This window comes from Ostrea edulis, chromosome 7 (genome assembly GCF_947568905.1).
Source record: "Ostrea edulis chromosome 7, xbOstEdul1.1, whole genome shotgun sequence".
In the NCBI taxonomy this organism is placed as follows: Eukaryota; Metazoa; Mollusca; class Bivalvia; order Ostreida; family Ostreidae; genus Ostrea; species Ostrea edulis.
The window spans coordinates 43,757,266-43,772,040 of NC_079170.1; the positions used below are offsets into that span (position 1 = coordinate 43,757,266).

Sequence of the window (14,775 nt, forward strand, 5' to 3'; positions counted from 1 at the left end):
TATCATTTTGAAGGGTTCATCAAATAAAAATAATCCACCATAGGAATTTTCAAAATTTTGTTTACTGCTCGATTTATTTCAGCTAGAATTTAACACTGAAGTATATGGGGAAAGCATGTGTTATTACAATATTTTAAAAACAAATCGTATTTTCATACTAATCTCTTGGTAGAAAGTTACATACACTTCTTTCTTCTTATGAAGATATGAAATAAAATTAATCATTGACCACACACATTTTTAGAAAATCAGATTTTTCTTATTTTTACAAAGGGCAGACAACTCTTCCAAAAAGCCTTAAGTGCAAAAAGGTCAGCTTCTAATCATTTATCAGTCATGTGAATTTTTTCTGCTTCACTTTCATCATTATTTAACAATAAACTTTTAAGCTGATCTAAATCCTTCAAAATTGTCCATTATCCCTTCATTATACATGGAATACCTTAATAGAATAAACAGCTACACTCACAATAGAATGAGTAGCACTAGAATTTGATGGAAGTGTTACGTATAATGTTATATGAACCGGATGTGTTGGAATACAATCATGACCCCGAGCACAGATGAACTGTTCCCATCTTCCGAAGCCGTTTAAGCACGATCTGCTGGTACTAGCACTTTAAAAAGCTAACATATACTGTGCCATTCTGGCCGAGAAGTCAAATAAAAACGTCATATCTGTGACACCGTTCTCCTTCACCTTTGTCTAAATGTTTTGCTAAAGATGTAATCCTGTCAAAAAGGAAAAATATGAATTAGAATTCTGTTATAATTGCCAAAAAATCTTAAATTTCTATTTGATAGACCAAGTATGCTATTATTACCGTACCATTCATGAGTTACGTTACTTATGGAATATTTATGAAACTCTGCAAATTTTGTAAAACCAAACTTATCAAAAATATAAGGCCAGAGCGGTGCAGATTACAATTCTGGTAGCGCCACAGTGCCTAAAACGTTTTCTTTCTTAGTTTGGTTTTTTTTTTTTTTTTTTTTTTTTTTTTTTTTTTTTTTTTTTTACATGTAATAGTCTGAACTATTTAAGTCGGAGGTGATATGAACCAATTATTGTCAACTGACCAATAACTGCTCAAAAGCATCTACGCCACTCGTTCGTGTACACCAATTATTTGAACTGAAATTATTACATTTCCTATTGTACTTATTTACAAATATATTACAAGTATACTGTCCCCACAACTTATCGGGTGACCCTAACACCAACAATTGCATCTCCAGTCGTCGCAATCAGGTTTTCTAAATATATCAGCAATTACATTTTCTGACCTTCGTATTCACTTTGGTGAAGGAAATATTCATATATGTATTCCTTATAAAAGTTATGAGATTGATCACTGTTCCTTAGCTTTACCATTCATTTAACAGGTCAGATTTTTATCTCATACGTGTGGTGTATATTGGAAGTGAGATAAAGCATTAGCTTTAACACACGCCCGTTTGATAAAACACTTCCGGTCCGAACTACTGTTGACACTGTCCCCGCTTGGATGATATTTGCTGTGTTTATGCATATCCATGCATGAAATAAAGCGCAAAACTAATTATTCTTTATCTATTTAGAATTTCTTTTATAGTAAAATTAAAAGATGTTGCCCCCACTGACATATAATGCAAGTTACCGGCCACAAAAATGCCAAGTCGGCCTGTAACTACTCAAAAAGTACGATCAGAAAACAAAAATATGTGCACACTATTACCATCGACAATGAATAGACCGTCTACTGGACAAGCCTAATCGAAAGTACCTCGACATGCTGCGGTACCAAGTATTCACAAGCACGGTCTCTTTTTTCTGGAACATATTACATGTAACAAATCTCATCAGCTTTACTTACTAGGTTAGGTATATTTAAAGTGCCTCCGGATTTCCGCTCGCCCTCAGATCCAAAGAAACTACGTAAATAAAATCCAAATGCACAAACACTTCTACTTTTCATTGTAAACTGTTGAATATTCTAATATCGCTGCATTGAAATATTACTTTCATCGATCGTTAATTCGTTATTACAATTGTTTATTTCAAAACGACAACGACATCAAACTTTTATCAGAAGCTCAGGCCTACGTCAAATAATAAATACTCGGTCAATATGTGTTACTTTGTTGGAGTGGCAAAACCATTATAAATTATAAACTATAATCCCTTTTAAAACAATTTTCATCCATGGTTTCTTTTATAAAACTGCCCTTTTGTACTGTGGATTAATGGTTTATAAGTGCAATATTTTTTCCCGCTTAAGGTAGACAGCTTAAGCACGATGTCTGAGCCACGGATTCTAAACAAATTCAATCAGTTGTTTTTACCATACTGGGGATCATCTCAAAATTAAGTGAAAAGAAGAAGCATGGGATAAATAGAACATCCATAATTGCGTATTTTGATATTTGGTTTATCCAAATCGTTGACATGGTGTATTTATTCGCGAGGCTTGCCGAATAAATACACCATATCAACTCGTTGGATAAACCAAATATCAAAACACGCAATATAGATATCCTCTATATATTAAAGGTATATCAAACTTCCGGGTCAGGGTCACATTTGTAAAATCATTATCGAATTTTCAATACGAAGAGAGATGATTTATGTTACATAAGGAACATTTAATTTGGAGTGACTTCCTAATGATCAAGATTTATTTGTTGTATGATTTAAATAAATACAACATAACTGATGCAAAACTTATACGATACTAATTTTGATGTACCAGATGCGCATTTTGACAAATAAGGTCTCTTCAGTGATGCTCAAGCGAAATGTTGGAAATCCAAAATATCAATAAACTTGTAAGAGCTAAAAGGAAAACAGGGTGTCAAATACTGGTGCTAAACAAATTAGAGCCAAATTCGTTTAAGGATAAGAGTTCTGAATGAGGGAGATAATCCTTAATTTTGAAATGAATTTCTAAATCTTATCACATAAATTAAATATGCATCCGTATTTGCAAGCTAGAAACGAAGTACTTAGCTACTGGGTTGTAGAGACAATCGGGGACTAACAATCCGCCAGCTGAGGCCTCGACCCAGGGGTCGTAGGATAAAACTTAAACGGTACCAATTTTGATGCACCAGATGCGCATTTCGACAAATAATGAGACAATCCTCAGTGATGTTCAAGAAGAAATTTCGAAAATCCGAAATAACAATAAACTTGTAAGAGCTGAAAGGAAAAACAGTGCGAAAGACTGGATCCAAATCCGTCTAAGGATGAGAACTATGCACGAGGGAGATGATCCTTAGTTTTGAAATGAATTTCTAAATTTTATCACATAAATTAAATATACATCCGTATTATCAAGCTAGTAACGAATTAATTAGCTACTGGGCTGTAGAGACCCTTGGAGACTAACAGTCCATCTGCAGAACTACTCCATACATTTACCTTTCAGGACATGTAGAATATGAAATTCAAAAGTTACCCGACTGAAGTGCGTAGCAGCTCCACTCCCTTCAATTTTCAACATTTTAGTTTGTGATGGCTTATCATGGCTATCGAAAAAGAACCTAATAATACAAATAGAAGATGCAACAATACCATATGATGATCAATCTTACATTTTCCCACAATATTGCATTGAGGTAATTAAATTAGTAACCCAATATATCACTTACTCATACCACATATAATTCAGAGGCGGATCCTGAAAATATTCCAAAAGAAATACTGTAGAATCATTTCAATTCGTGGGGGCCAAATTTCGTGGATTGCTGAATTTTTACGGGTTCGTAGGGACGTAATTTCGTGGTTTTACATATGTGTAAGAAAGATACCTCTGGAATGTTTGCTTTTTTTTCAAACAAGTTATCTTTCTTAATGTTAGTATTTACTAGATGCGTGTTCAATAGAGTTAGCTCTCGCTCTGTTGAGCACGTCTCTGATATCAAGTCCTGATTAAACTCAGTATTTTCTACTTTGAAATAAATTCGCCAGAAGGCAAAATAAGTTATCCTGAGTGAATGTTCTTTTTACTGGTCAGTTCTTACAAAGATGACAGCGCTTAAACAGTGGTTAAAGGCAGGCAAGCTTAAAAAGGTAGACAATGTTGTGCGTGAATTTTCTCTGATAAAAGAAATACTGTAGAATCGTTTCAATTCGTGGGGGCCAAATTTTGTGGATTGCTGAATTTTTACGGGTTCGTGGGAACGTAATTTCGTGGTTTTACATATTTGTAAGAAGGATACCTCTGGAATGTTTGCTTTTGTTTGAAACAAGTTATCTTAATGCTAGTATTTACCAGAGGCGTGTTCAATAGAGTTAGATCTCGCTCTGTTGAGCACGCCTCTGATATCAAGTCCTGATTAAACTCAGTATGTTCTACTTTGAAATGAATTCGCCAGAAGGCAAAATAAGTTATCTTGAGTGAATGTTCTTTTTACTGGTCAGTTCTTACAAAGATGGCAGCGTTTAAGCAGTGGTTAAAGGCAGGCAAGCTTAAAAAGGTAGAAAATGTTGTGCGTGAATTTTCTGTCCCCGATTCTCTGGTCATTAATTGGGACCAGACTGGCTGTCAGTTTGTTCCTGGTGGTGAGTGGACCATGGAAGGGAGGGATCTAAACAAGTTCCTGTTGCTGGCATTGACGACAAACGCCATATAATAGTTGTCTTTATTCGTTGAGGATGTAGATTCGTGAGTAAGGGGTACCCACGAATTCCACGAATATTGAGCCACCATGAATTCTATTGATTCCACAATGTAATATTTTGCCTCCAAAGGAGATAATGGCACATGATTTACATTTTAAAACAAATATTCAACAAAAGGGAGGAAGCCTAAATAACCTCTCTAGATCCACCACTATACATACAATATATTAATAGGACATACTAATGACCGACCGATCACACCCACTGTGAGCCCTATATTTTGATCCGGTATACCGAGGTATCAGTAGTGAAAATCAGTGTGCTAAGAACGGCGTAATCATCGGTATGAAACAAGTCAAACAGCATTTGACCCAATGATAGGTTGTATTGGCAAACTAGATCGTTATAACGACCATAGAATTTACGAAATGCTGATTCTAAACGAGGCTGTTGAAACTCCTGCACAATAAACTTGTTTGTCAAAAGCCTGCTTTGATTTCCAAGCAGACCATACGCAGAACAAACTCTTGTGTATCGAATCAGTTGAGATATATAAACACCATATGAAGGTGATCATGCAATATTGCTACATAAGTATTGGAAGTTGACGATGGAGAAGCTGAAATAATCCCGTTTGTCATTAAGTTGAGTTATTATTCATTATTGTATGCCGTTAATATCAACTTTCATATCACCGTTAACAACAGAGGTTATGTGTCGCGGAAAGTTTTGACATGTTAAAAGAACAATCACTGCTACGACCCTGAGCGCTAACCATCAGTTTTAATTCTTGGAACTTCACCTACAGCTAGTGAGATGACATCTCAATATCAGTGAAAAATTCTCGACGACAGGTAAAACAAAAACATTTCTGAAATATGTTCAAGTTGTAATGAAAGTTGAAGATAACGAACAGTGATCAATCTTATAACTTCTAAAAGCAATACAAAATAGAGAGTTGGGCAAACACGGACCTCTGGACACACTACAGGTAGGATTACGTACATAGGAGTATATGAATAAATTCTGAAAAACAGTCAATTCGTGACCCTTCCCTTTACGCACCTAATTTTGGTCAAAAGTCCAGATTTGGCACTAAAAATGGCTGAGTAATTTGGCAAGTGTTTGACTTTGACATGCCCTTCGTTTAGGAAATCCTGGATCCGCCACTGAGTCCTGTATGTGTTTCTCCTAGCTTCCCCAACGGTCATACTGATCCCAACGTAAATTTTAATTCACGTATGAGTTTTATCTCATTCTATTTTTACCTCTTTTCTCGCAGAATATTTTCAAAATTCTGGGTCTATCCACTACATTCTCTCTCACTGGACGACAAGCTGTACTGTTTACCACCTTTGCGCATGCGTCTGAAGACCGAGAGGAAGAGATTCAATTGTTTTTGTATAGCCCATCAAAAAGTATTTATATCGCAGTAAAACGAGAATTTTCAACTTTAGATAACTGTTATTTTCGCAAAGTTAATTCATTCAACTATGTAACAAATTTTTTTAAAAGGTCAGGGGAAATTGTCATATCATGATTTTTGCGCAAAATGAGCTGTAGTTTCTTTTTAATTAGCTAAAAGAATATATATCTATAATACATGTGTATAGTACTATACAATGAAAATGAAACAGACAATAAAAACGAAATTATGTTCAATGAGACACAAATAAACAACCACAAATAAACTGTGTCAATACACAGGTTGGTTATGCACACAAACACTGCATTAATTAACATACAACTGTAATTAACATTGTGTTTAGATATGTAATTGACAGTTTTGCAGATGTAATTAACACTTTAATAGTTGTAATACACCGACACAGAGCTGTAATTAACACGGTGTTGGTAGATATAATCAACAGTGTTGGGATGTGTAATTAACACTGTGATTGTATATATTGGATTTTAATCACTTTTTGACTGGTACACCCCGCCACAAAGAGGTTGTCTTTGATGTCCACACATAAACCCCATGGAGTGTATAGATCACAGTGAATGTAACGGAGGAACTGTCCGTCCTGATTTAGGATGTGGATACGGTAATTTTTAATTTCTGATGTCAGGATGTGACTCTGGCTGTCTGTAGTGATGCCGACTGGACAAAATAATTCATTGATATTAGACGGATGACCATTGTATCTAAATCGAAGTTTTCCAGACTGATTGACCACCACTACTGCTCCAGCTTTCCAGTCAGACACACAGATATCCAGGTTCCTGTTCTCACTTATGTATTTATTGCTACTATAGCGCTCAGGTGAATAGAGAGGACGACCCTTATCATCAAACTGAATGGTTTGTGTATCTGTGGAGCCAGAGTAACGAATAACTTTGGATTGTTTTCCATCATCGCTGTCCATGGTAACAAGGAGATCATCGGAGGAGGTAATGCAGACATTCCGAGGTCTCCATCCCTGTAGCGTGATCACGCTCTGTATCTGTTTATTTTTCACTAAGTTTACAGTTTTATTATAAGGGTCAGTATAAAGAACATCTCCGTCCCGTGTCACTGTTATGTCCCATGGCCAGTACCCTGACTTGGTTCGTATTGATGTCAGTAGTTTACCCTGAAGGTCGAGGAGCTTCATGCAGTTGTTATTCCCACATATCCAGACTTCATTTTCACTGAGACAGCTAACATTGCGTACTGGTGTTAGAACTTCATACCCAATGTCAATGGTGGCAGTAACTCGCGGTTCATCAAGCAGTGGGTTAACTGGAACAGGCGTAACAGCTTCTGGAGACTTTATTAGTTTGACTGGAAGAGATGATACAGCTTCTGGTGACTGCATTGGTTTGACCAGAGGAGACGATACAGCTTCTCGTGACTTCATTGGTTTGACTGGATGAGATGATACAGCTTCTGCTGACTTCATTGTGTAGTCATGTTCTTCTTTATTAATAGATAATGATGACAGACAACCAAACATTTCACGGAGCTGGTCTGTGTTTATTATCTGAGGAGAGAAACTTGGTAATGTAACTCGGACTTTATGAGGCAATTTTCTGAACTCGTTATTCCTAGATTCGTAGGTAGAGATTAGAGAGATATCATTGGATTCTAATAGTGCCTTCAGGTTTAGAATAATTTGTTTAAGTTCTGTAAAAACGTGTGTGATTTCATCTGTGCTTTTATCTAAGGCAGCCATATGTTTAGTTTCCATCTCCACAATGTAAGCTTTTCGTTGGTTGACAATGGTGGTGATCTCTCGGTGCCAGATTTCTCCTTGTTGGTCGGTAGCTGTTGTAAGTTTTCCGTAATTGATTTTTATCTCATTTTTTTCAGTCTGGACACCAGAGGCCATTTGTTCAAATAGAGGATAAATTCTGCACTCTAGTTCTTCCAAATCGTTTTGTATGACTTCTGTTTTAGAACTGACGTTTTTCAAAACATCGCATAAGATATGCCCTCTATGTTCATCTAAGACGCAGGTAGAACAGACAGGAACGTCACATTCCTCGCAGTAAAGTTCACAGTGTTTGTTAGCATGTTTCGGACATTCTGAGTAGTTAGGGTTAGAACTTTTCTCTTTGAACGGAATGACTCGGTGTTTTCTAGACGAATCCAAAAGGTGTTTTCCTACACAGTTAGTACAAATGTTTATATTACAAAGTTCGCAGTGGCTCTGTAAGGGGACAATTTGACAGGAGTCACACAGTAGGACATCCTGGGCACTGCGCCGGGGATGCAGCATTTCTGACGTCGGGTTCACATAAGTAGTTCACTGTCAATAACGAAATAACCATTAAATTTTCAGTGCTAGTTCTCATTTGTAGAATATGGATGTGAAATTAAATAAAAGTGTTACATGTAAAAGGTTAAAACAATCAATTTACACGTTAGAATTATGTTAGCGTTATCTTCTTTTCATAATAAATAACCATAAATTTGTTTCCATACTAGAAAGGTATAATGCAACCCCCTCTGAATTCTAAACTGCGAGCAATTATGACTATCTGTGACAACCAGCCTATCTTAAAAGCAGCGAACATTAAGTGGGAAGAAATGTCCTTTTTTTTCATCTGTTACAGTCGAAATATGAAAGTTGAAAATAACGAACAGTGATCAATCTCATAACTCCTATAAGCAATACAAAGTAGATAGTTGGGCAAACACGGACCCCTGGACACACCAGAGGTGGGATCAGGTGCCTAGGAGGAGTAAACATCCCCTGTCGACCGGTCACACCCGCCGTGAGCCCTATATTTGACGTCACAATGTAGTGGACGGATGCTACAATGTAACTCAGCTCGGATTGAAAAGATCTAAGCTTATCACCGAGCACGGGTGGGGACATTTTTCATTTTAAAATGTAACGCCTGAGTATTGTGAAATGAAAGCGCTTGCGTTGAAAATTGATTTTGTGGGTATCTTTCCTTTTCACTGAATGCATATTATATATATACAATAACAAAAATAATTTATACACATATAATCTAACGCAGTCTTGTTCATAATTATGAAAGCATTGCTTGTAAATGTACATATAAATAACTTTTTGCGATAGCAATAATGCATGGGAAGTAGAACAGCTTTCTTCGTAAATCGAGTTCCATATACACATACACCATTTACATCCCAAACCGTCATCCCATCCCAAATCGTCGCCTAGGCGATGATTTGGGACAATATTGCACTATCATTAGGGGAGACGTTTTGGGATGAACTATTATACATCCCAAATCGGTGTCCGTCCTAAATCATCGCCTGCTAATATTTCATTGACGTTTTTAGGATATATTACACAGTTATTTTATTGTACCCCTCTTATATGGGGGTAAATAACTTTCCCTTGATCTGTTTCTCTGTCTTTCCACACCGCACCTATATCTCTGGTTTTTATCGACCTATTGGACTGCAATTTGTATGTATACTAGTGGAAAAAAGAAACTGCATTATTTAATATATGAAAAAAATAATAAAAAATAACAATGAACAAATTTTATTTTGTGTAATACTATTAAGAAACATTTCATAATTCATTAATGATAATGTCGAATAACGTCAATTTCAGCACACTCGAAAGACACTGGTATTCGAACTTGAATTAACAAAGTTAATAACGCGTGTGACCACCATTTGCATTCACGCATGCTTGACAACGGCGACTTATTGATCTCACTAAAGTGTTCAGAAATGCTTGAGGGATGTTGTTCCAGATGTTCGTTAAAGCCTGGCCTAAATCAGCCAATATCACTGGCTGATTTGGTAAACGGCGTAGACGTCGTTTCATTTCATCCCAGACGTGTTTGATCGGCGATAAATCGGGGGAAACAGCTGGCCAAGGCACGACATCGACATTCTGTTCATGAAAAAAAGTCCCTGACTACACGTGAAGCATATGGCCTTGCGTTGTTTTGTTGTACGCAGTTGTGTTAAGTAGGGCCTTAGAAATATGTCAGGAAAAAAGCATTATAAACAGATCAATTTTTGACAAATTCTGTACACAAAACCCTTATATAAAAAAGAATATGTATATATAATTAAGTGCATATTGACCTCCCATACATTTTTCACCAGACCGACAGTCTCTATATCAGCTGTATATCACGTGATCAAATATCAAGATAAAATCGTACCGTGTATGTATAAATGGTTCCATTGGCACGATATCCAGATATCAATGCAAGTTGAAGTTAATATAACTTCAAAACATATTAATTTCTTAATTTGAAAAGTGATGAGAACAAGTTTATCGTGACTTGTAACATGTCTAATTTTTGCATTCAATATACAAGATGCGGTGATTTTTGCATATACGAAGTTGAATTTAGCCTGAAAAAGATGTTTTCTGTTGAAGCCATCACTTGCTCCCCTAACTTTCCTTTTGCACTGAAGTTCACATGTCACATAAATCAAACATTTATCACTCAAAAACCTCGGGGTGTCGTGCCAATGATGAAATTTGTATGTACATATACCCTGTTTATGCAAATGAGTTCATTGTGAAAGTCACTATATATGTGAAGATTAGGGGCGATATCAAGATCACAATATAATATGGATATTACTTTAGCATGTATATTATATAAAGAAGAAATTGAAAATATTTCAATATCAAAGAGAATTAATATATCCCATTTGACAGAAACTTTTACACGATTGCGGTTTATTGTTTGACAGCGGTGGTAAATAACGAAAAAATATTTTCACATTTCCAACCGCAAAAGGAATGTAGATATGTACGTCATGACCTTCATCATGACGTATTTTTCATTGTGACGTCATATAAATGTGCCTGTGCGGTAAAGTACATTTTTTTACAGCACTGGTACATTATGAGGAAAGCCTTAACTCAGCCGCGTAGAGTGATATGATTTTTTTGTCTTTGTATGAAAGGTATCACATGGGGCTGAATAATGTCGTCTCGATAGCGTACACCGGTGAGATTTCCATTGACAATTTGTAGAGGGGTCCTTCCACGTGCTGTTATTCCATCCCACACCATAACGTTACCTCCATCGAATTGTCGATGTTGCACAACACGACGATACAAACAGACATCTTAGTCTGATGTTGTGCTCGCGCAGACGACTTGAACTGATTGGTCGAAGTCCAGGAATGCTACGAGCAGTCAAACTTGCTGTCTGGAAACGATTTCGCGGGTGCACACGTCTAATGTGGTTGTCCTGTCGACGCGACGTCATACGAGGACGCCCAGAACGTGGTATATCCCGAGTGTTACCAGATTGTTGGAAACGTCTCCATAATGACTGGATGGTGTTCCGATGAACTCAAAAGTGTCCTGCTACGATATTTTGTGTGCCATTCCAGCTTGAAGCATCCCAACAGCAAGATTACATTGGTTTTCGAAGAGTTGTGGCATGACAGAGGGGTAAATTTTGTCAAAACTAAAATTCTTTCCTTAACGAATAGTTTTACAATTCTTACTCCAAACAGTATTGCCCAGTAAAACTCGTGCGTACGAACACTTCAATAAAGAACATGTATTCACTAACCATGAAAAGGTTCATGCATCTGAGTGGGGTGCTATCCGATATTATTTAAAAACATCACCTTTATCGATTGTTTAGATTTTATAAATACAAACAATAAATGTAGAAAAATTATACTAAATTTTATAATGCACAGTTTCTTTTTTCTGCTAGTAGATTACAAGTGGCCCTCTGACATACCTCCCCAAAAATGAGAATTCTGGAATGAGAGTATGCTTGTTTGTTCATTTACTTATTTAGAGAGAGCGAGGGAACATCGCAACGAGTTAAACAAAAAATATAGAGAAATAAAGTGGAAGGGTGGGTGTTTCTCGAGGTTTTCACGATTGTCCAAACGGTAGGAAAGTGTCTAAACGGCGATTAAAAGGCGTAATCTAACATAATCTGAGGTCATTAACACATCTGCGGTGTACAAGACCTAACAACCCTATGTTCAGCAGAATGACCCTATAACAAAAGGCAAAACGATTTATTGTCGGACACATCTCTCTCTCTCTCTCTCGCTCTCTCTCTTTCTTTCTTTCTCTCTAGGGGACTGGACGAAATAAAAATCATATAGAAAACAATGACACCACCATCACCACCACCACCAAATACAATTTTTTCAATAGAAACAAAACTACTACCAACCAAAACCACAATAACAAATACTGTGATCATAATAAATCTTTTTTAAAAAGTATACAACAGAACAAGTAGAAGACACGAATCATGCTTGTAAAGTTAATAGAACCTTTTGTGGTCATAGCTCGACCACAGAAAAAGAAGAAGAAGAAGAAAGGGGAGGAGATGAGAAAGAGTTAACAAACAGGGCCATTTTGTATGTAAATGATGCTTCCAAATAGTTACCGCAAGGGGGACGGCAATTCGGAGTGTGAAGTTATGCCCATATCGTCTCCGGCGACGATTTGGGACGGGCGACTATTTGGGGTGTTATATAAGAAACCCAAATTTGGGGTGTAACACCGTTTTCTTGAAAGGTTACCCGTACAAACATGCTGTGATAAGTCTACGGGTCACATGCGTGGTTAAATTGAAATTGAAGAAGTTGATCTTACACAAATATTTTGCGCCTGAAGTGGAAGCTAAAAGGTGATTGAAATCAGGAACTGCAGTTTTCATGCGCCTATTACCCGCTCATTTTTCAGCGATAAGCTATATGGATTATTAAAATTGAACAAATAATTATGTTCTCCTTGGTTTTAGTCTGTTATACAGCTCAGACTTTCGTTTTGAATACGTTTTACCAAATGTTTAATATCATAATTCATTAATACGATAAGAGTAAAACTAAGTGGATTGAAAATCAACTTAGAAATTGGAATTTCAATCCAATGTTTCCAAGGGAGTCTGCGCCGAAAATTGTTCCCACCCGTGCGCGGCGATAAGCTTAGATCTTTTCAATCTGCGCTGAGTTAGCATCCGTTCATTGCACTGTGACTTCAAATGTTTTGACTATAACAGATGGACATCACGAATACTGTATATGTAAAACTTATACGGTACCAATTATGATGCACGAGATGCGCATTTCGACAAATAATGTATCTTCAGTGATGCTCAACCGAAATGTTTCAAATCCGAAATAACAATGAAGTTTTAGAGCTATTATAGCCAAAAACAGCGTGCCAAAAAAAGTGGAGTCAAATTCGTCTGAGGATAAGAGCTATGCATGAAGGAGATAATCCTTAATTTTGAAATGAATTTCTAAATTTTATAACAGCAATTAAATATACATCGGTATTTTCAAGCTAGTATTTCATTTCTTGACACTTAATGCTCGCCGATCTTATTATTTCTTTAATTCAAACACATACATTGTACATCTGTAACAGATTAAAAGAATTTACTCAAGATCATTCTTTTCTCGTTGTCAATGGTTATGAGTATATATTTTATAAAAATACATTTTACACTCTTACCTGGTAATTTTGATGGTCTTTACCATCATATTAGATACATCCCCCCTAAAATTCTGAAATTTAAGAATTTACGATAATGAATGTCAGCAAAAGTATCTTACCAATGTGTGTGATCATTCAAACAAATATATTATGCATTATAACGATTTGATGACACTGGAATGTGTATGTTATTTTGTCTTACCTCTAGTCTGATATTTCGATCTCGTGCTTCTAACATCTGTAAGTGGTGTGATCGATCCCGTGTACACACTATCTAGTATCATGTTACCTCCTGTTTAAATAAAATCGACCCAGCTCGTGATACAGTATTTGTACAGACAAATGTTATTATTTAGATAGCTCAAAACATTCATGTTTATAAAATCTCGTGTATATCATTTCAAATTTTATTCATTTCTTTTTCCTAGTTTAACCTTTAGTTAATAATAGAAATATAATAAACTTGTTTGACCATGATATATATAGAATGTACATGTATCTCTAAAATTAATGACCCGTCTGAAGAATACATGTTAGCCACGTTGAATCAGGGAGTTGGTGTTGACAATGATCATATTCCATTGCATGTTTTTGTACCAATTGAACCCCTGTATTTTAGGCAAATTTAGTTCAGGAAATACATGAACAACAGCAACCCACATCTTTGTAAAACTGTGTTAAGTGCCTGTGTATTTAGACGTGGTCGTTCTGCAAAGTTCTATTTCGTATATGTATATGTATATAGGGGTGTCAGTTGCCTATCTTGTTGCCAGCTTGTGAGATCTTTGTGACATTATGACAAGACATATTCAGGTTTGGTCTGCATAGCCTCCGTGCAGGTGGCGCCACTGCCGCACGGCTAATTAGGGCATAGTGATCGGATTTCAATAAGGCATGGACGCTCAGAATCGGAGTCCATCAAATACGACTACATAGCAGAAAATGTTACGCATCACCTTTAAGTAACGAAACATAGGGGTATTTAAAAGGGAGGTATTTATTTGACTTTTCTTCTTTATGTCATTATAGCTGTTGCATTCGAACCTACAAAAACAATTAATGCTCTTGGGAGCTTATAAATTACCGTTCTTTTGATATCCAATACATGTACATTTGTATATGGATGTCATGTTTCATTTATTGTCAGCGCTAATACATCGATGAGAAATTTCCACTAACACATTTCTTCGCTAAGAATAGCGAGTTCATCAGTTAAATTATTTATTGATATCTCAATACATGCTGCATGTACCTATCCTTTTATATTTTTGGATATAATTAATATACCTTGCTAAAGCT

At 36.3% G+C, this 14,775-nt stretch overlaps 1 protein-coding gene across 1 annotated transcript; it reads right to left on the bottom strand.

Annotated features, from left to right (window-relative positions):
• Positions 1–5,909: 5,909 nt before the first annotated feature.
• LOC130048687 (tripartite motif-containing protein 66-like) lies at positions 5,910–13,739 on the bottom strand. Its single transcript, XM_056145704.1, has 4 exons — positions 13,679–13,739; positions 13,495–13,547; positions 6,776–8,340; positions 5,910–5,973 (listed from the first exon to the last, which is right to left on the bottom strand). The coding sequence occupies exons 3-4, from the start codon at positions 8,308–8,310 to the stop codon at positions 5,910–5,912; spliced, it is 1,599 nt and encodes a 532-aa protein (XP_056001679.1). The 5' UTR covers positions 8,311–8,340; positions 13,495–13,547; positions 13,679–13,739.
• Between the last annotated feature and the right edge of the window lie 1,036 nt (positions 13,740–14,775).